The 22508-nt window shown below is 33.5% G+C and overlaps 3 protein-coding genes across 4 annotated transcripts; all 3 read right to left on the bottom strand.

Moving 5' to 3' along the window:
• Positions 1 to 3625: 3625 nt before the first annotated feature.
• On the bottom strand, positions 3626 to 8158 carry LOC131639735 (protein SMAX1-LIKE 7-like). 2 transcript variants are annotated; one of them, XM_058910200.1, is made up of 4 exons: positions 7346 to 8158; positions 6677 to 6920; positions 5732 to 5837; positions 3626 to 5674 (listed from the first exon to the last, which is right to left on the bottom strand). In XM_058910200.1, the coding sequence occupies exons 1-4, from the start codon at positions 7924 to 7926 to the stop codon at positions 3912 to 3914; spliced, it is 2694 nt and encodes an 897-aa protein (XP_058766183.1). In that variant the 5' UTR covers positions 7927 to 8158; the 3' UTR covers positions 3626 to 3911. The 2 variants fall into 2 exon arrangements, with proteins under 2 accessions (XP_058766183.1, XP_058766182.1); XM_058910199.1 differs by having other exon boundaries at positions 3627 to 5837.
• A 5174-nt stretch (positions 8159 to 13332) lies between these two features.
• Positions 13333 to 16854, bottom strand: LOC131639725 (phosphoinositide phospholipase C 1-like). Its single transcript, XM_058910190.1, has 9 exons — positions 16440 to 16854; positions 16057 to 16253; positions 15842 to 15977; positions 15540 to 15746; positions 15231 to 15418; positions 14956 to 15073; positions 14726 to 14869; positions 14522 to 14608; positions 13333 to 13730 (listed from the first exon to the last, which is right to left on the bottom strand). Exons 1-9 carry the CDS (start codon positions 16788 to 16790, stop codon positions 13431 to 13433), a joined length of 1728 nt encoding a protein of 575 aa, XP_058766173.1. The 5' UTR covers positions 16791 to 16854; the 3' UTR covers positions 13333 to 13430.
• Positions 16855 to 17741: 887 nt separating this feature from the next.
• LOC131639734 (phosphoinositide phospholipase C 4-like) lies at positions 17742 to 22383 on the bottom strand. The gene is made up of 9 exons (XM_058910198.1): positions 21836 to 22383; positions 21237 to 21433; positions 20286 to 20421; positions 19897 to 20145; positions 19357 to 19592; positions 19040 to 19157; positions 18626 to 18778; positions 18367 to 18453; positions 17742 to 18234 (listed from the first exon to the last, which is right to left on the bottom strand). The coding sequence occupies exons 1-9, from the start codon at positions 22157 to 22159 to the stop codon at positions 17941 to 17943; spliced, it is 1794 nt and encodes a 597-aa protein (XP_058766181.1). The 5' UTR covers positions 22160 to 22383; the 3' UTR covers positions 17742 to 17940.
• Between the last annotated feature and the right edge of the window lie 125 nt (positions 22384 to 22508).

Raw genomic sequence — 22508 nt, 5'->3', positions numbered from 1 at the left:
TATACATTCTAAAAATTAATCTATATATATACATACTACAAATAATATACATTCTAATTATTATAACATTCTATTAATTAACAAACTATAACAAATTAACAAATTATACTACAAATTATACTACAAACTACTACAAATTATAACAAACTATACTACAAATTAACCTATAATCACATCAAAAAATAAATAATACATACTATAAATAATACAAACTATAACAAATTATAACATATAACACAAATTATAACAAACTATAACATATATATATATATATATATATATATATATATATATATATATATATATATATATATATATATATATATATATATATATATATATATATATATATATATATATATATATATATATATATATAATAATCACATAAAAAATCAGAAAAATTATATAAATAAAATTGAAAAAAAAATACCTTAATGAAGTTGAACAATGAGTGAGTTCTTATACTAGAATCAAAATCAAAAATCTTCACCTACACATATTAAATCAAAATCAGTTTCTTAACAAAAAAATTAAAAAAAAAATTGGACAAGAACAAGTGGAGATTGGTTGAATACCTGAAAATGGGAGATTGTAACAAAAATAGAGGATTGAAAATGGTGGATTATGGAGGAAGTGGAAGAAGAGAGGAAGAGGGTTTGGGGGAAGAGGAAGAAGAGAAAACGCAGAAAGGGGGTTCTGGGAAGAGGAGCAACACGCGAAGACCTATATCAATTTTAGCGACGTGATTTTCACGTGTCTAGGTTGCGAAGTGAAAATCACGTCGCAACACCCACACAATAATTAATGTGTCAGTCAAACTGTTGGCGTGAAATTCTAAAACGTTTGCGACGTGAAATACACGCCGCAACAAAAAAATATGAAAATTTGAAATTCCCCCCTTTGGAATTCCCCCCTTTGTCAGACTAATTTATCTGTTTTCATTTTTCTTTTTTTTATTTAAAGGTTGCGACGTGTTTTTCACTTCGCAACTTTTTTTTTTTTAAATAAAATTTCAGACACCCCATGTGCCAACGTTGGCTTTATTTTTTAATATTAAAACCTGATAGTGACGTGATTATCACGTCGCAACTCACTTTTTTGAGCCACGTGATAATCACGTCGCAACATTACGTGGCTAGATCCAACTTTTCTTGTAGTGGTTGTATCTGCAGTGTACCTGAGAATAGATGCTAAGGGTAGTTTATATATAACTCTCATACACCTCAATCCAATAAGCGCCTTTTCTAAAGGATAAAGTCATGAGAATTCTTATGCCCAAATTAAACAATACCTTGTAGACATAATGGCGTAGATTAGAGGTCGACCGAAACATTAAAAAGAGGGGTCAGACCCACATACTCTCACCTTACTCCTTATCTCCCAATGCAACTGTTTCAAAATGGTCAAAATAATTCCACATTGCTTGAGAATCAAAGTTAAGAGATTAAGAGTAGTTTATATACAACACATATACACATCAACTCAAAGACGCACATTTTCTAAAAGTTAAAGTTATAAAATTCTTACACGAAAACAGACTCGCATCGCAGCGCCGTAAACTTGAGATCGATCATACTTTTCATAATTAAATATTTCATTATTTTAATAACACTCGGAATAAAATAAACTACTTTTACATATCTTTCAATTTGAACTAAAAAATATTGTTCGAAACCCGCTAGTTACAAATTGCTTATTAAAAAAAAAAAAAGTTTTTTAATAGTATATGATATTTTAATATAAACAAACTTATAAATTATATTGAAAGCAAAATTAAAATACTTATAATAATTCTATACATATTTTCTAATACTTTTAAAACTAAAAATTATGTATCATTTATAAATATTTATTTATCGTTATTTATTCAAACCGTCTTCTAAATAATAAGAAAGCTTTTTTTTTAATCTCCTCTTTGAAGCTTTTCCCTATTATCTCTCAGAAATCTCCAGAATAAAATGGAGGAGAAAAGAAAAAAGAAATGGGTGGAAAACAAAGGCACGTGGTCCCGGCTGCGCACAATATCTAATACATCTTCGAGTAGTGGATTCACACGTGTCAATCGTAATCTAGGAAAAGCGAATCAACCTAATATTTCGGATTCTCACGCTTTTCACGTTTTGGATTTTATGCGTTGGACCAGTTTCTTTGGTGTCACCGACTGTCATTTATGACAACCTCACAGTTGCGTTTTCTTCACGGTAACAACCTCGTTTATTGGTCTGTCGTCTTGGTAGAGTGAACTCTAGATTGGAAAACCATTACTTGTTCACAGTAACAACCTTGTTTATTGGTTTGTCGTCTTGGTAGAGTGAACTAAGATATGCCACAATTAAGAAGTTTTATAGCAGAAACAAAACCTTTCAATACAACAAGAAATATGCAACACTCCCACAACCGTTAACTAAAAATCTCAGGCCATACAACTTAGTAGTATTAAATTAGATAACTTTTAGAATACTCAAATTCATAGAGACAAGGGAAAATAAGTAGTAAATGAAGTCGAAACTATATTAGACAGTGAAGTGTCGCGATGTTTGACACGCATCGGTATCCAACATATTTGTATAATATGTTAAGAAAAGTTAAATAAATACACGGCCCTATATAAATCTTGTAGCCCAATTAACTTTATAACATCCTGAAACAATTATTCATCAATTTATGGGAGCTTTGCAATTTTCCTACCGTGCTTGATATAGGTACTATTAAAAAAATACATCAACATCAAAAAGTTGAAATGTAATAACACATGTTTATAAGAATAAATACAAATTTATTTTAGCTCTCCATCCCACAAATGTCTACATACAAAGAAGTAAGATGTCATGGGGGTCTCCTGGATAAACATCAAGAACGACAACATCAAATTGGACTTTCAGGGCAGCAACAAGGGACTCATGTCTCTAAGAGGACGATGTCGGAGACACGTGAAGTGTAGAAGACGATGCTCCTACATCAAATGAAGTTGCACCAATGTATGAACAATAGGGTCTAACAATTTCCTTCCAAATGAAAGCATGATGAGCCACTCTACCATATCTGAGTCTCTCTTGGTTGTTAGACATTTTAATTTTTAATTAAATCAATAAAATCATATCATGATTGAATAATTCAAATTCATGGGACAAAAGAGGTACAATCAAACCAACAATGCAGAACAAGCAAAATTCAAAAGTTAACTTTCATACAAGGGCAAAAACAAAAAAAAAGCATAAAACAAACAAACTCCCTACACTCTAAACTTGAAAAAAAAATCTCAATTCATGCATCAAAACCAATCCAGTGTTATTTAGATGAACCATAAACAATCTAGTTAGCTAGTAAATCCTCACAAACCAAAAAAAAAATAAAAATAAAGAAATAAAAAACTTACCAAATTGTGGAAAAGCTTGAAAACTGAAAAATCTCGATTGATTTGAATGGAGTAGAGATTCACTTATGTCCTATTTTTAAATGCAATGTCATAGAAGTAGCAAGAAAGCTTGAAAAATAATTGAAATGGAGTGTGCTCACGAACTTTATTTTGAATTCTAACTTAGGTTTGAGACTTGACTGTCATTATATTTTTGATGCACCCGAAGAATAAATTCCGAATTTTAAAGACTATATTGATTTTCACTTAAGTCCTGAGTTGTGGTGCGAATAATAATGCCATATTATCGCAAGTAATATAACACTTGCAAACAAATATTTTAGGGTACAATACATTTAAAGAAAGTTAGAAAGAAAGGACATTTTACCAGAAAAACTACACATTCTTGTATCACAGAACTTACAACACAAAAATCAACACATTAAAAAATGTGAGATTAATTAGCTGAACAATGCTACCAACTACCATATGTTATATCTAAAAGCTACATTTTACAAGTAATTACAATCATACTACATAGTAAACAAAAAAATTACTTCATGTTAATGCTAGCTGGAAGGCATACTCCAAGATCAGGATCTTCCACAAAAATAGATTTACAGTTAATTAGCTTCACAACATATTTATCTGCAGGATGGTATTTCTTTTGAGCTTCAGAAAAGCTTTTGCCAAGAACACTTTCTACCCAATCCTCCGCGGAGTTTTTCTTGTCTGCTAACCAAGCAGCTGCAAGTATCTGTGTTATTACCTCATAATCCATTTCCAACTGAAACTCTGAACCAAATGTCCTTTCAAATTGTATGCTAATGTTTTTTAGTAATTTCTCGGCAAGCTCGTCAAAATTGAATGGCTTAAAAACCACTTTTTCATCCATCTGATTGCATAAATCACAAAACCAGGAGTCTGAGTTATCCACTACAGACTTGTGTTCACAGTCGTTGTCGTTCATACCCTCTTCGTGCTCTTCTAGAGGCATATTTAAATCAAGATTGGGGATTGATGTCTCGCAAACCTGTTTTTGCATCTTGCTTGTTGTTTCCTCCTCTTTGAAGTCACTTATACCAACACGCTTTCTTTTGTTCGGAAATGAAGGTTTTGAAAACCCTTTTCTTGGCACAATCTTGATATTTGTACTACAGCTTCTTTTGGCATCCTCAGATGTATCTCCAAGTAATAACTGCATTTGATATCTTTTGGCTTCTAGGATTGCTTCCTCACAAAACATTTTACCGTCGTTCCATGCAGAAGAGTCGTTGCCTTTACAGACAGATGAGTTTAAAAGAAAGATTGTTTTGCTGATGCTAATCTCCCTTCCCCGTGAGTCTGGAAATTTACCTCTTCTTATTGCCTGCAACAAACTACTCTGCACCAGAAAATCAGCTTTATCCACATTATCGAGAAAGACAACGGAATGAGGATTTTTACTCAACTCCCCAGCAATATAGTCCACAACTGTCTTCCTAAAAATCACATCATAAGAAAATGATTTTTGGCATTCGAAAATTGAGTTCGACTGGGAAAATCTGTCCTGGAAACCTAGATCCAGAGAGATTACACTTTCTGTATTTCCAAATATAGCCTCTGCAAGAGCTGAAGCAATTTTCTTTTTTCCAACTCTATCTGGTCCAAGGAAAGCAAACCATATGTCTGCTCTACCATGTGAGTCTCTACTCTTTCCTTCGCCGGATTTTCGAAGGAACAAAGTTCGGCTGATATCACATATGGCCTGATCCTGCCAGCCAACCTTTTCAAAGAGAAGTTTATTAAGATACTTAAAATCTACGGAATCAAATATAGCTGACAACTTTGAGACAGAGCAGGAAGATCTAGCAATCTGGTATGATGTATTTCCCTGGATAGCAACACAATCAGCTGAAGCAGAATCTGACACACGCTCAAAATGCTTTATTTTATCCTGAACCCTTGGTGTATCTGGCTTACAAGCATTTGGTGTTGATGCATATAACGTTCCCAATCCTAAATCTGTGGCCACAGTAGTAAGGGACGAAGATGATTTGTTATCAAGCACACAACTATTGGCCATACGTGAAGGGGCGGCCCAAGGAGTTGTCAAATCAATTTCCTGAGTCTCTGTATCTTTCTGCACATGATCAGTTCTAACATCAACACTGATTGTATCAGTATGTACTAGAGCCGGAGATAACTGTTTTGATGGAAAAGTACCATCCAAATTTTTAGGCATGAAGGAAAATGTATTAGAACATTGGAGTCCATTAAGTGATGGATCTTTACTGCTGCTTTCAATAAAACCTGAACCAAACCGAAAACCCTCAGGTGATGGATCTTTACTGCTGCTTTCAATAAAACCTGAACCAAACCGAAAACCCTCAGGTGATGGAACCTGAGCCCTTGTTTGATGAAGTTGTTGACAAATATCATTCCACTTCTTTTGAAATCCCAATATCTTATCATTCAAGCTTGTATTTTCTTCATTAGTCTGCACTGGATGATGGAGTTCATTCTTAAATATATATACACCATAGATTTGAACCAGTGAAATATTGCAAGTGATGCAAAATATGATAGTTGATAAAAAGTTGATTCAAGAAATTTAATTAGCAATTAGCAAATATAACCCCAAGAAACAAAATCTTACAGTTCTTCATGGGAAAATAAATAATTCTAATATCATTTTATAGGTAAAATTTGATAGAATAAATTGTTGATGTTCTATGAGTTTTAAAGGAAACATATGACTTTTTTGTGTCCCAATACTAATAGCAAAAATGTCCTTTCAGCTACTGCAGATTTATATGGCAGACCAAAATTATATAGGCCACTATATTGGTGGATGTAGAATATGCTATTAGGCTTTAAACTTTTATAAAGGTTTAATTTATTAAGTTCAGTAAATTACCAAATTTCCCCCTCTTTCTTTATTGGAAGGTTTTTTGTTACCTTAATTGGTATAGTTTTAAGTGAATGGTAAAATAGGTAAGCTATAGCTATTGAATCTAAAATCAATTATTGACATATAAGCTCCATAGGTTGTCATACATTTACATGCATAAGATCATAATCTCAACCATTAGTTCCTAAATCAATGAAAATAAATCTATAATTACGTACTTTATCCTCTAAAGCGACTTTTAACATTAAGGAAGCTAAAATAGTTTTAACCAGTATAGGCAAGCAAGCATTATTGGTACCATTAAATTATATATGTGGATTAGTACAATAATTGCCCCCACCATGTTGCATGCATCATGTGTATGCATGTGAATGCCACAGTATTCATAGAACAAGAATATCTAACATTCGGAGATCATAACAAACCTTTGCCACATCAAGTCCTCCATGTGTATCCACATCAACATCCTTTTTAAACCAAGGCAAGCTTGTGGAGCAACTAGATGACAGAATAGCAGGATCTACCTTCAAAACATTGGCAACTTCTTGTTCGTACTTTTCATTGCATTTGTTACAGCGAGTAAAAGATGCATTTGAAGAGCTTGCAAGATTTTTGCTCTCAGAAGGTGTAGAAAAGAATCCACCAAATGGAACAAAGGACCCCATCAAACTGTAAGTTTATCATGAGCATGAAACTGTGAGATCCAATTAGCACAACAGTCAGAAATTAAAGTGCAAACAATGGGACAGACTTCAACTAAAGCATCCTCTACAAAAAATGAAGCTTATTGTGTAGCCAATATTCATATATATAACAACAGAACAGACTATTTAATTTTCTGGGCTCACAGTAGGAGTTACAAAAAATAGAAGATTTTAAGAATCCATGCTTACAAAACATTAATTTTGAGTTCTTACAATGCATAACAAGAAAGGGATCAACTATAATGACAGAGTGAAAATTATCTAAATTACATTCAATCTGTTAGCACATGTCTCCAGCTTCCTAATGCATATGATTTATATGACAGAGTTCCACACATCAAAGCAATGAAAACAATCAATAAAAACCACTGAAACAAAGAATACACATACCTGGATTTAGAGCAGAGTTCTTTCATTGAAGAAGAACGAACTTGAGGCGGTGGTTGAAGCAAAGCGAGCTTAACATCACAGCTTCGAAATCCAGCTTCATCAAAAACCCGGTTCACAATCGGATCATCAAGAATCGATACAACAAAATGCTTAAGCTCAACTTTCAACATAGACGACGACGTTCCATTCTGATACTGATTGAACAAATGGAAACTCTCGGGATGACGCCGCTGATTGGCCTGTGACCGTTTGATTGCGGTCATGAGTGAATTCGAAATCGGCGGCTCCTCCGTGGTTGAACCTTTCGACGACGGGAGTCGGTCGAGAGATACACAGACGGAAAGCTCGAGTGCTCGGAACTGGAGACGGTGAGAAAATGACGGATGTGGCGGGAATCGAACGGGAGCGCGGCAGCAGGCTTCTCGGAGAGAGGAAGATGGGAGGGATAGTAAGGCGGAGACGGCGTGAAGTGAGGTGGTTTGCGAGTGGCTACGACGGCGGGCGACTGTTACTGCGTCGTCTAGTGCACGCGCGGCTTCGTCGGTGAGGAATTGCCGAGCTGCGGTTACCGGCGTCGGCATCGCCGGCAATCATGTATATAAAATGAAATAGATAATACTATTAATAATATGGTATGAGGTATTTAAGTTTGGATTTTAGTGAAGAAATGAAAAAGTGTCAAGGTTTTATTTGGTTTGAATTTTTTAAGTGGTCTAGTCATTGAAATATTACTCTTTATCAAATAAAAGGACTTATTATTATTAGTTAGGAGAAAAACAAGAAGAAGAGGAGCAGGGAGAGTGAGATATTTGCTTGGTCTTTGTGGTGATGATGTTTCTTTAATGATGATGATGGTGGTGATGTGGCAGATTAGATTAAGATGTGTGTGTGTGCTTTCTTAGTGGGATGGATTAGTTTGAGCAAGTGTGTGGGTGGGCATAGATTCGTTCAATAAGTGAGTTTCCTGTTTATTATTCCATCGCCTTTCTTTGGTAGTTCACTTTCTGACTATAACCTTTATGAACATCTTTTTTTGGATTGGAAGTATAGTAAATTTGATACGACACTTGATAATGTGAAGAAAAAAAAAATTAAATAACCAATTTTTTTTTAAAAAAACTAAAATAACCACTCTAACTAAAGTAACTACTTTTTAAATAAAAAGATTTGCTACATAAAGAAACGTCAGATTATGTGGCGCATGCATTAAAATTTAAGAGGAGACGTCATACTATTTAGTCAGGGCCGGCTCAATCAATTTGGAGGCCCCGTTCTATTTTAAAAATGGGCCTAAATTGTAAAAATATATATAATTATAATAATTAAAAATGACAGATAAAAAGTATAATTTTATATTAATCAAAAATAAATTTAGTTATAATTATTTTTACTTTAATCAATTTTATTTTCGGTATGTATTGGATTTTTTTCAAAAAACATTTTTAATTTGTTGAGTTTTTGTTGTAACATTTTTTTATGTTTATTATTATTAATGAAAAAAATTAGGCCTTACAAAATTTAGGGTTGGCCAACAAATTTGTTGTTGTTTGAATTTGTTTAACTTATCTTAATTTATTGAGTTTAATTTGTTTAACTCGTGTCTTAATTTTATGATACAAAGTGTTGTTGAGTAATATATGTTTAATATCTTTTCTAAAAAAATCCTGTTTCATTCATCAATTTTGTCACACGTCCTCATGCTGTTCTAAGTTACTACTATTTTAATATTATTTGTTGTCAAAGAATAATATACAATCTAATATCATTTAGAGAATTGTCATAACGAGATATGGGTAAAAAACTTTAAATAACAAACTATATTAAGCATATACAATATAATTTCTATTATGTATTACTATATTACCTAGTTTTTTTTTTTTTAAATAATAGATAACACTAAAAAATAGGCCTCATTAATTGAGAGGCCCTGTGCCATTGCACAGCTTGCACATGCTGTTCACCGGCCCTGTATTTAGTGCATGCACTTCTGTCATGTCGTGTAAAATGGTGCATGTACTTAAATTTTAAGAGAATGCGGCATTCAGTGTGACTACTCGATTGTTTTAATAACAACTAAGTAGTCACATGGAATGACATATTTATTTAAAATTTAAGTGCATGTGCCATACAGTGTGGTGCATTCTATTTAATTTCAATGCATACGCCACACATTGTGATGTCTCATCAGTGTAACGAAATTTTTTTATTTAAAAAGTGGTTACTTTGGTATGGTTATTTGAGTTTTTAAATTTTTTTTAGTAGTATCTTTAAATATTTCAAAATATAACAAAATGAAGTGGTAGAATAAACCTATACAGAATAGAAATATTATTTTATCATTTTGATATTTATTTTTATACTTAATTTAATTCTAATCATATAAATAAACGTAAAGAGCGCTTTTTTTAAAAAAATATATTAGTATTCGACTTGAGAATAACAAATTCAAGATGATAAATCTCATATTTGTAGAGGAAAATTCTAAATCTTTAAACTTTTGGACACGATTAAGACTAGACAACAAATTTGTTTGAGTCGTTATTTGACTCAAAATTTAAATCTGACGTAAATATCAATTTTATTTAAAAGATTCAATTTCGAATGATGAAATTTCAATTTTTGATAAATTCGATTAAATTGGTTTGACAGATAAATTTTACCGATTTAATATTTATTGGATTAAAATCATAAAAATGGTCCATTTTTTTTATAAAATTCCCAAACATTCATCTTTTACTTTTATTTAGAAAACTATCAAAGAATAACTATTTTTTAAAATTATTTTAAATATCATTTAACATTAATTTCATATTATCATAATTTAGATTTTCAATATTATTTTACATTAATTTTGTTATTATCATATTTTAAGTCACAAATTAAATAAAATTCAAAACTTTATATTGCATGTGTTGTATTTTTGTGAGTACACAATAACACCATTAGATTATAAAAATGATAATAACCTAACAACATTATGAATTTCATTTTAGTAATAGATTAGTGTAATAGTAATACAAAAATATTGGTTAAGTTTGATTGGGTTCAGTTTTCAACAAATCTAAAATAATCACTTATGTTCAACAGAAGCAACCTTATACTATTCAAATTAAGCAACTAAATCAACCTAACATCAGACCCGACCAGATCTGTTTGCACAAAAAGCCAATAGGTCGTCGCTTTCAATCATACAGTTCATATTTGTTCACTCCTAAACACGATGTTGGATTAAAAGTGAGATGTCAGAACATACTTTATTTCAAAACAAGCTTAAGGGTATGTTTGGATTGATGGAAGGGAGCGAAATGGAATGGAACGAAATGGTATAAACTTACGTTCCATTGTTTGGATTGATTAAGAATGGATGGAATGGAGCGGAACCAAATGGAATGCATTCCATCCCATTCCATCACTTTCCATCATTTTTTATGCCCTCCGATTTGGGCGGAATGACAAAATCTCTCTATTTCGACATGAAATACCCAAACAATGGAATCACATCTTTATTTCATTCCACTCCATTCTATTCCGCTCCATTCTGTTCCACTCCATTCCGCTCCATTCAATTTAGTATATCCAAACATAGCCTACGAGAAATATTTATAATATTTTGAAAGACCCTTGTGCCTATATTTTTCATAGAGTGTACACATGCTTTTGTACTTGTAAAAATACATTAAAAAGAGACCTAATTGATTGCAAGAGGATTTAATTTTGCTAAACCTATGAAAAACAAATGAATATCCTAATATGTGGGATTGAGATATTTATAGGTTAAACTTATGGACTAAGTTGGTGGGTGAGGAATCGGTTCCCTCCTTGTTCCTAACACCCTTTAGTGTCATCTAACTTCTTTATCCCATAAAAAATTACTTTGTTGGTTGACTCAGTCTGTTCATTGACTTGCCGGTGGATATTGCTAGCACAAGTACAAGTTCATTTTTATCGCCTACATAAAGATTGGTCATGTTTCAAATACCGTTCAATAATTTCTACGATTTTAAGAACGGTTTATCATAGTGTTTTTTTCGTTAAATTTAAAATGTTAGAAAGTAAACTCAACTTTGGTGTTAACAATTGAGAAACATGTGTTTAGTCAACATACGTTACATAGTAGGTCGTGGGATTTAATTGCGCTTCTTAGATTTCAAGGAATCAATCACCTTTTCTTGGAGTGGCTGCTACATCCTAGGAAGACTTAGTTCCAGGCCCATGAGATTAAAAATTCATCTGGATCGTGAGACCTAGGAGGAGAAGATAGAGAAAATACATACATACATTAACTTCTCACCTCATGCGAGCTAGTTCTCAATACAATAACAATCGTAAAGCTTGTGATAGTCCTTAATCACTAGCGGTTTGTCACACATTTGTAATTTTAGCGAGTGAAATTGGCGTCCATCATGAGACCCTAGTAAAACTGACATGGACCATCATAACAACACTCAACGGGAGTATTGTATTTGCGATCATCCTTTATCATGGTGAACAAAAAGACAACGACTCTGACAGTGAGGAATTAGACGATAAGGAAAGTCTCGTAGCAGAGATGCGTGTTGCTATGAAAAATTTTGTCGCCAAAATCAAACCTTGTAGGATAACGTTATTCATTTCCTGTAGAACCAACTAGGAAAATTACGGTGGATAAACTAGAAGTATTGGATCTCTAACCTCTATCAGACGAGATATATGAGATTCCCATCTCTAAGAACTTCAAGGTCCCATCGTTTGATAAGTTATATGGATGCATGTGACCTCCATCAACACTCATATGGAAATCATTAGGGCACCTGGCTCCTTGAACTGCAAGCTCTTGTACGACACCTTTCGAGACGCAATCTTGAGATGGTATATATGCCTTCCCAGGCTCTCCGTCACCAGCTATCAAGACTTGGTGTAGAAGCTAGTTCACAAATTTGTTGCAACCAGGCATTGGAATCTAACTGCCGCAAGTCTATTAAACATACACAAGGGTTCATTAGATTCGTTGAGGAAGTATCTCGTCTGCTTCGAAGAAGCAACAATCAAGGTAGTCGATCCAAACCAAAAAATGTTCGTATGAGCATTTTAGAACGGGCTCAAGATGGGACACTTTAACGAATCCCTCACCCAAAGACCATAATCATATTTAGTTTAAGTAGTGATGCGAGCAAAATGTTACATTAAAGGCGAGGAGAGTATTGTTGACAAGAAGGTATGTGATGCAAAAGAGCGCACTCCCGTCACAAACAGCTCACGAAGAAACCAATTATCTCGCCTATGATAGATACAACAACATTCAAGCGAAGTGGAAAGAAGTATGTTAAGCATAACCCCATTGGAGGATTAGAGAGATCTAGTTCCCAGAGTCAAGACCTTCCTATGAATCCAAAATCCAAACATGGAAAAGAGCCAAGTAAGGAGGAAGGAGACAAGACTGAATGATTTTGATATTTTCATGGTTGTTTTTACGTGTACATAGTGAATACACATTTAAAAAATTCATACATGCATTTTTATCGTGTTTTAGTGACTAATCGAAGGTTTTTTTTATTGATTACTTACAAAATAAATTAACAAGTCCTTATATATTTTACGGATTTTTGACACTTATGATCTCTCTCAAACTTAACTTTTTGTTTTTCCTCAAACGAAATCAATACAAATGATTTAGAAAAATTCAATATGCATAGTTTATGTGAGGTTTCAAGATTTAATCAAAAAAAATTTGAAAGTGCTTTGAAGTATGACACGATTTTCTTTAAATGCAAGTGCATAATCAACATTATAAGCATCCATAAACTATTTCATGAAGATGAAAAATTTGTTTTACCAAAGTATGATTTTAAAACATGTTCAGATCGACTGTCAATTATTCATCAAAATCATGATCATACTATGAATCACTCAAATGATAAGTGTTTCCCTTATCTCAATAATTTAGTAATAATAATCAATCAAGCACAATTTGATGATAACATCTTAGAGAAATTTTAATAAACCATCAAGATAGTTCATATTCATGAATGTACAAAGTATACATTGATAAAATGTACAATTGATACACATTGATACAGTTTATATACAATACACATTGTATGAAATTCTAGTGATTAAAAAGTCGAAATTGGATTAGAAGCCTAACATGCTTGTAAAGTTCACCTTTGCGATTACACAAACGAACAGCGCGAATTCCTTCTTTTAGCTCTGGTACAGGTAAACATGTCTGTCCAGCAAAATCATGCTGTCCAGAAAAGTCACGTTCAACAACTTTGATGTATAATAGGGCCAATTCTGGACAAGTTAATGCAAAGTTTATCTCCTCATTCCATACTGGAACCCACTCATCTTCAATTGTCCTAGTTACTTTTATGTCTGTATCCGCTGGCACGCCATGAATAGCAACCTGCACATATATATGTTAGTATTATTGATTGTGTTCAAATTTGCATGCTTGTGGGGTGTACTCGTCTTGTTTGTGTAGATCAAATGACATTTTTTGTATTTGAAAGAAACAAGAATAGGACACATTAAAACAATGACTTCACAATTAAGCAATGTGTCTTTATTTCAAATGTGTTGCGATGCATTTTTTAGGACAAAACCTGTACATTATTTTACAATAAGATATAGTAGATTGTCTGTAAATCCTATCTCAACTCATAGAAACTGATATTGTTAGGTTACGTCATCACCACGGTTCAAATCTGGTACTCGCAGTTGTAATTGTGAGTTTCTAATGGTTATTTATTACCACTTCGTTTACAGACAAAAAAAGACATAGCTTCATTCATAGACTCGGGGACGAATGCGGAGGATCGTTAGGACCATGAGTACGGGGACTAGGAAAAAAGACTCCTTGACGTGGAGAATTTGGGGGGAGGGGATTTTATTTTGAATGGAAAGGACGGAAAGCATGAGAGTAAGTACTACATAAATCTTAAGTTATCAAGTATATGGGTCGTCTCTCTGATACTATTTATTGGGGATTCTGAGAAGCATCGAGAGTGTTATTAGACTAAATGTTCAGGATCCAAGAGAATTTGACATCAAATATCTACCTGTGTCCTCTCTCTTATAGTCCAACATTTCTATCATTTTTAGTCGATACAGGGCTTAACTACCAACCCTTGAATTCACCATCAAGATTGAATTTTGAAGTTAAATCTTTCGAAACATGATCAAAAGAATAATTACCTGAACACGAAAATCAGGAGGAGAGTAAAAATCAAAGTGTGTTTGGCCAAATTCTGAACGCCACCCCTCACCCATGTACACCAAAACCTGTTTTTCACATCATATTTAAATTAGACTTGGCTCAAAAATACAAAGCAAAATGAAAGATGATTCTCTTTAGTTTCAATTTCAAATATCAATTATAAATAGCAATAATCCCTTTACCTGCAGAATTTTCTGAATCGGTCGGTTTACTCTAGGATCAAAGATCTTATTATTGTTCAATAAGATGTCAGGTTTCTTGACATATCCACAACCACCATTGGCTTTGAACATTCCTTCCATATATCGAAGATAATGTCCATGTCCCTTTAAGGAGAAAAACATGTTGCAAGTAAATAAATCTCTTGAGAGGTTTTGTAAAATAGAATGAAAGAAGACTAGAAGAGTCTAACCTGCATATTAAATGCTACCATTTGAGCTCCATGCATCCATCCATTCATAGGATCATAATTGGACGAATCCACGCGCGAACCCTTTGGATATACTCTAAGCAAATTCCGTTGGGTGAATCTAAAAAAAAAATTAGGCGTTGAGAGAGTTTCACACTCTTATGAATTTAATTCATCGATCAGGATTAACTGTCATCACTACTTAGTACAGTTACTGCAAGAGTATAATATGACTTTCAAAAACCGAGAGTTTAGACCAAAATGACATTCAAATTTACCTGACAATATCAGTTCCACGAGTTTTGGAGATTTCTTCAAGAACTTGCTCACTCAAACTAAGACGCCTAACTTGATCATGATCAATCAGCCAATGTTCTACATTACCTTTTGGCTTCCCAGCATGAATAGAAATCAAATTTCTGTATGCAAGACTCTTTTCCTCCTCGCTTTCGTCATCCGATTCATCCTAATTAATTGCAATAAACACTAATTAAGCTATTTAGAAACCTTAGTTTATTCAAGATATGAACACTTTTGTTACCCTTCTCTTTTTGTGAAAACATAACCACTTTTGGAATTATTGTCACCTTATGATCGAGTCTAGGTCCATCGTCCTTCTCCTCATTCGACTCAACTTCTTCCTCTTGTATCTTTTGGCTTTGAATTTCAGGAGTCTCTGGCGGTTTAGTTGAAATAAGAATCCTTCTTTTCAGCGATTCTGGTGAAGGAAATTCTTCCATTTGACGTGAACGATTCGGACGAAACAACATTCTTCCAAATATATCATCAACCATCTGCATTCAAAAACATTAATTCCCACTAAAAAAAAATGTACTAAAATTTTGAAATATGCTATAGTGGTCTAATTCATCCGACGAGTTCTACAAACTTTTGCGACTTTGCGTTGAAGAGGTGGAGTTATATGGTCTTCAAAAGTTATCACAACAGGATACTCAGAGGCACCAAATGCATTGTCCCTAATGGCATTCAAACAGTCTCTGAGTTTCACTGAAGAAGTCAAAGTCCTGCAGCTCAAAAAATAAGTCCATTAGTTTGTGTTATATGCACATGCACAAAATATGGTATATAAGAGAAAATGGATACCCTCCATGACGAACTTCGACGTCGTCTTCTCTTGAATTTGGCCACAAATCGAGCTCGATGACTCTAACTCCTTTTTTGAGAGCATTAATGATTGGGGTGGTACTGCTTTCACTGCTCAATTGATTTCCAGTTAAGTAGGAGTTGTGGCCTGTGTACAAGAAATAATGAGCCAATGGCTGACTCATGTCATGGTGCACCTGAAGATACAAATATATCAAAACATCCAAAGTCATGATCAAAGATAATCCAAAAGGTCTATTTGCAAAATTACTAGAAAACACCACTTGATTTTGTTTAACTTTTGTTTAAGAGTTACAAAAGATTTATTTATTTTAACAAAAAGTTGCAACAAATGAAAAGATTGCTTCTTCTAAAAACATTACCTGATCATTAAGGGGACCATTAAGGTCACCAAAGAGATACCGAAAGAAAGCATCGAAATGAAGACCTCTCCTTTGAAATATATTGAGATGCTTTAAACTATGAAAAACATCTTGAGCATGTTTTTTGGTAACATCACTATCCTTTTCTCCTTGAAAACGAATTAAAAAGTCGCATAGTTCATCCACGTTCATGGTACCGTTTTGTGTATACTGGTAAAATATATTGTTGATTTCCTCTGGTGGTTCAACCACCTTAACCTTAAACATTCTGTTGAAACAAAAACATACTTTGAAGTGTTGTTTCATTGATTTGTTCCTAGAGGTTTGTCTAATACCGAGTTTGGTTGCCATTGTTTTTTGTTTGATTAATGATGTTTCTTGATGGGGAGATAACAGTGAGATGGGATGGAAAGTGTGAAATTTTTTGGGATTTTAAAATTATTATCTATGGCTTGGAGCTCAAGTTAGAATTTATGCTATTACTATGTTTATAAGGAAGGTGAATAAAAAGATGAATGTAAATTGGTTTTTGTTAACTTTGTCTATGTAAAGAAGAAAGAGATGGCTTGAGATTCTATTGTGCTTTTTTGATGTAAGAATTTAATGAACTTTAACTTGTCCCCTATACTAGAGATGTTAGAAAGTCTTTAAGGGTCAAAAAGTTAGATCTATCCTAGGTTCTTATGAATTTCTCCAATAAAATAAAAAATGAATGAGTTGATTTTAAGTAATGTGTCAATACACACAAGTACTTGAATGAGGTGGTAAATGTTTCACTCAGCTTAATTAGAGTTCATGGGTTTGATCCAGTCTTAAACACAAAAGTGTTAAATGAGTTTTGCTGTCTATTGTGATCATCTCTGCTTTAAAGAGGATTAGTCTCTGCAGTTACACGCAGAGGAGAGGATGTCTGATTTTAAAAAATAAAATAATGTGTCACTAAAGAGATCACTTAAACCATCCATAATGGGTTGCATTAATATGTACCTAGATGAAAGTAGCTTCAGATAATAATCAAGTTAAAGTTAGGAATATTCATTGTGATGTGTTGGTAAAGCTAAGTAGAAGAGAAGAATTCATGTTGAGTGGAGAGGATAAAAAGGGGTGTGAAATATAAGGTAACAAATTGAATCCATCCTTTTAACCAAGAATTTTCAAATAGAATAAGTATTTAGCTTTTAGAGAATAATCATTTCAACTTATAATAGAAGCTGTTAGTTAGAGTTCTCATTATTATAGCAAGATGGATTCAACTTTTTGATTTCTACAAGTAACTGAAAATTTAACCAAATTGATCCACACATATTAGTAAAATAATCCCAAAATTTATTTTAAAAAAATTTCATTAAGGTTACAAATGAGACACATGATGTCTTTCTTAATCCTATGACTATTTTTAATTTACAAGTTACAAAACATATACAAACTCCGAATGAAAAATGTACTGTTGGACCTGGATTGAAACACGAAGGAAATGGTACATCAAGTACAGAAGGAGAGCTTAAATAAAATCAAATCGCATAAGAAGCCTAACTGACTTGTACTGCTTTCCTTTTCGGTCGTAAAGTGGAATGGCGCGGATCCCTTGTTTTAGTTCGGCGATTGGTAAACAAGTTTGGCCTGCAAAGTCATCTGTCTCCGATATGTCATATTCTAGGACTTCAACTCTTAGCAAAGCAAGTTCAGGGACAGTTAAAGGGAAGGTAAACTCTTCTTCCCAAGTCGGTATCCAATTATCCTCTTTTATCTTTGTTTCCTTCATTGTTGCATCAGCCGGCACTCCAGCTATGCCAACCTGCCTCACAAATAGACAATGTAAGCTCATGCAGGAAGTACCAATGGTGTGTTTAGGGAAGAATTTAATTAAATGCTTATTGAAGTTATATGAAGAATTGAGGATAAATCTAAAAAAATAAAATATTCTTACCCTGACATAAAAATCTGGTGGAGAATACGAGTCAAAGTGAGTTTTGTCGAAATCTATACTCCATCCGTCTCCCACATATATTTTCACCTATCATGCAAGATAAAATTAAAAATGTGCATTTTGTAAACTGCTTCATTTGATAAGACCCTCCCTAAGGTCTGTCCCATTAAGTTAATTAAACTGGTACCTATGCAGGAACATCCGATTGCGGGGTCCTACTAGATCACCAAAAATAAAAATAAATAATATCTTCCCTCACCTTAAGAGTCTTCTTCACTTGCAACTTATCTTTAGGATTGAATACCTCATTATTTGGACCTACATTCATAAGAAAGTCGGGTTTTTTTACGTAACCACAACCCCCATTGGATCTGAACATTCCATGCATCAACCAAAGATTTTTGCCATATCCCTGTAGTTGGGGTTAAAGTCTATTAGTCTAACGTATAGCAAATTTACAGAAATTAGCATCTTTATGCAGAATGATTCGAGGCAAATGAGCAAACACTGATCGTTCGTCATTAATTTAACAATAAGTTACCATATAATAATGTGGTAGTAAACTTTGAATGGAATGATAAATAAGTTTTTAACACGCACAAACATAAAACTAATATTGAAAAGACAAATTAGGAATGCTAAAGGGGAAAAAAATGAAAAACAAAATGCAAACCTGCATATTGAATGCAACCATTTGAGCACCATGCATCCAGCCAACCAGTGGCTTGTAGTTGGAGGAGGTGACCCGGGTACCCTTCGGATATATCCTCAAAAAGTTTTTCTGGGTGAACCTATCATACAAAATTGAAAGCATTACACTTAAAATGAAGAGTTTTACGAAAATTGCAAGAGAAGTAGTGAATCATTTTGACACATAAATATAGTGGATAATCAATGAATTGCAACACCATGTTATATCCATTTACCATCTACAGAACATGATTAACCACATAGAACTATTGATATTTGATATGGAACCAGATATACTACCTAATAAGATCAGTTCCAAGTGACTCAGCAGCCTTTTCAAGAGCTTGTTCACTTAAGCTAAGACGTCTCACTTTATCGTCTTCAACTTTTAAGGCCTCCTTAAGACTTCCCTTAGGTTTTCCAGCATGAATAGCAATTAAACGCTTATATTCACTCTCCTGATTTGATTCATAATCATCGTCACTTGATACATCATCATCATCATCATCATTAAGTTGATTTGTGTCGGAGTCACCCTGTAAGAAAATAGAATAAATCAGAAGATTGTTTGAATCGATAATCCTTAAGCTTATCTACTTATATGAGCTCTTTGAAGACTGTTTAGAAGAGCTTATAAAATATCTTATGACATGTTCATAAGGTCTTCAGAATATCTTATGAAAACAGCGTATAGCTTATATATGAAAACACCGTATAGTTATATGAAGATAATTTGACTCTTAAATTTAAGTTTTTTATCCAATAAGACTAAAACCAATAGGACATTGTATTGAGAAAATAAAGGCTTCTATAAAGTGCGATTCTTAATTTTTTTCTCACCTTATCATCTTCATTTTGTGTAATTACAACATCAGTGACTTCTTTTCTCCATTCATCTTCATCCGAATCCTTTGAATTTGATTTTGGCAACTGTTTGGAACTCTCCTTCACACTTTTGGAATTTAAATACTCTTTTGGAGGTTTTGTTGATATCATGATCCTATGCTTTAATTCTTCAGGTGAAGGAATATTGTTTAAATTTTCATCATTTGGACAGAACAACATATCTCCAAATGTTTGAGTTATCATCTAATATAAAAACAGAATGATGATTTAATTCCAAAAAAATTGTGAGCCTGGACGATTATCTCCTTTCAGATATAACAAAAGGGTAAATTTGTTTTTAGTCCTTCTAAAATTTTCGCTTTTTTTTAGTCCTTACAAATTACCTGAGCAGCTTTTTTTTGAAGGTCTGCTTTAAGATGGTCTTCCAGAGTAATTATGACTGGATAAGGAGATGCAACGAAAGCGTAATCTTTAATGGATTTCAAGCATTTGATCAAATCCACAGGTGGTGTCAATGTCCTACATTCACATATGAACACAAGTAGAATATATGCAAAAGTTAGTTATTTAGCATGAACTACCATCAAAAAGTTAAAATCAAGGAAAAAGGAATGTTTAAAAAAGAGGTGCAAAGTTTGTGCCTTTAAATTGTCTCGTTCGAAGAGGTGCAATGTTCACAAAGAAAAAACAGTTCTGTTCACAAAGAAACTGTTTGGTTCGAAAACGTACAGTTTGTTTTATGTAAAGGTAGTTTTTTGGTTTGAAAACAAAGAGCCTTTGTTCCAAATCTTTATATCAGTTCGGGACAAACCATTGGTGGTTCGTTTCAGCTTTACCGAACTGCAGTAGCGGTTTATTTTAGTTCGGCTTTTCTTCATGTAATTTAAGATAGGTCAGCAGAATATCAGTTACTTATTCTTCCACTCTTAATAGAAGATACACACCATCATGAGCTAAACAGTTTTTTAAAGAAACATACACATTTCAAATAATTAGTAATTTTTCATGCTCAAATAGTCTTATGAATGTTTCACAACCTCAGTAGCACCGACACCTCTGAAAAAAGAAGTGTCCGTGTCAGACACCAACACTTATGATTACGTTCAATTTACACTTTTTTTTCAAATTATTACTGGTGTTGACGTGTCACGTGTCTGTGCTTCATAGTTCACAATTAGCAATTACACCCGTGATGAAATAGGTTGCATAACTAATCTGTATTAGAATCGGTTATTTAAAAGCAACGGCGGCGTTCATCAGTAGATCACAAAATCTTACTAAAGAAAACATTAAAACCATTTTGCAATGTGTTTGATCAGTAAAATCATAAATACCTTCCATGTAAAACATGAATATCATCTTTGGTGGAATTAGGCCAAATATCCAGCTCAACAACTCTCACACCTCTTTTCAATGCTTCTATAATAGGAACATCACTACAAACACTGCTGAGTTGATTTCCAGTGAGATAGGAGTTATGGCCAGTATATACGAAATAATGGGACAATGGAGCTGTCATATCCTGATTAACCTGAATTAGAAAACAAGTTATCATCCTTAATAGGTTAAAAACTATCACAATCAAATTGGTAGTTCTCATTTCTGCAAATTTAGTAAACTTGATCTTCTAACAAAAATGCAACTTTTTAAATATCTGTCGTGCTTGCTTAAAGGCTTTCACAATTTTTTTGGTCCAATAAGGGGGATATCATGGATTTGAACCCGTGCCCTTGCATCTGATCTAATGTTACTGCACAACTATCAACTGAACTAATTTAACGACACAAATTAAAGTTAATTCTACACTATACAGTTCATTGATTGAATATGTAATCTGAATCTAAATTCATCTACTGCACGTGAGGTGTTTGACTAGAAGTCAAAACATTTAATTGAAACAAAATAGAAAAAGCAAGTGAATATGACACATTACCTGAGATCTAATGGGAGGGTTGAATTCCGTAGAGAACAGATAATGATGAAAATCATCAAGCGTGAGATTATGCCTCGCAAACTTCGTAATGTGATGCCTCTTTTGCAAAACTTCCCCCACCACCTTTTGCGGGTCAACTTCACCACTCTCCTCATCCACTACCTCCCCCTGAACCTCCGTGAGAAAGCGGCGGAGCTGGTCCGGAGTCATATGGGCCCCACCTTCGGAGTACTTGTTGAAAAGCTCCCGGATCTCTTGAGACACCATAGCCTCCCCTGACTTGAAACTCCGCCTGAAGCACACGCAGACTCTGTAGCTTCCCATGTAATACTAGTAATTGATTTGTAATGCAATGCTTCATAAATTTATAGATAAGATAGTGTATTTATTTTGTGTGTATTCACTCATTGATGAATAACGCATGGAAAATGAGGTGATAGGGAAATCAATGAAATGAAATGAATAAAGTGATTCAAGTACAGCACATACTTCAATGATCTAGAATTTTGCCATGTGAAATTTTGAAAGAGTGAATCATAGTAGTACTGTTTTACTTTCTATTTTTTTTAAAGTTGGTATGAGACATGAGCGATATATATACACCAAATTGTAATGATTTGATAACTCAACAAATCACACATTACAAAAGACAACTTAACTAGAATATTAGTCA

Source organism: Vicia villosa, unplaced genomic scaffold (assembly GCF_029867415.1).
Source record: "Vicia villosa cultivar HV-30 ecotype Madison, WI unplaced genomic scaffold, Vvil1.0 ctg.002746F_1_1, whole genome shotgun sequence".
In the NCBI taxonomy this organism is placed as follows: domain Eukaryota; kingdom Viridiplantae; phylum Streptophyta; class Magnoliopsida; order Fabales; family Fabaceae; genus Vicia; species Vicia villosa.
This window is presented reverse-complemented; position numbering and strand designations above follow the sequence as displayed.

Excerpts from the sequence above, each read along its gene's own strand:
- LOC131639725 (XM_058910190.1), bottom strand. The coding sequence starts at position 16,790 with ATGGCAACCAAACTCGGTATTAGACAAACCTCTAGGAACAAATCAATG. Across the intron at positions 15,978-16,056 it reads GTCGAAGTTCGTCATGGAGG|GACTTTGACTTCTTCAGTGA; the intron begins GTATCCATTTTC and ends TTTGAGCTGCAG. Across the intron at positions 14,870-14,955 it reads TGGTAGCATTTAATATGCAG|GGACATGGACATTATCTTCG; the intron begins GTTAGACTCTTC and ends TTCTCCTTAAAG.
- LOC131639734 (XM_058910198.1), bottom strand. The coding sequence starts at position 22,159 with ATGGGAAGCTACAGAGTCTGCGTGTGCTTCAGGCGGAGTTTCAAGTCA. Across the intron at positions 21,434-21,835 it reads ACCCTCCCATTAGATCTCAG|GTTAATCAGGATATGACAGC; the intron begins GTAATGTGTCAT and ends TTTCTAATTCAG. Across the intron at positions 18,235-18,366 it reads CACCAGATTTTTATGTCAGG|GTTGGCATAGCTGGAGTGCC; the intron begins GTAAGAATATTT and ends TTTGTGAGGCAG.
- LOC131639735 (XM_058910199.1), bottom strand. The coding sequence starts at position 7,926 with ATGCCGACGCCGGTAACCGCAGCTCGGCAATTCCTCACCGACGAAGCC. Across the intron at positions 6,921-7,345 it reads GAACTCTGCTCTAAATCCAG|TTTGATGGGGTCCTTTGTTC; the intron begins GTATGTGTATTC and ends ATAAACTTACAG. Across the intron at positions 5,838-6,676 it reads GAGGACTTGATGTGGCAAAG|ACTAATGAAGAAAATACAAG; the intron begins GTTTGTTATGAT and ends CATCCAGTGCAG.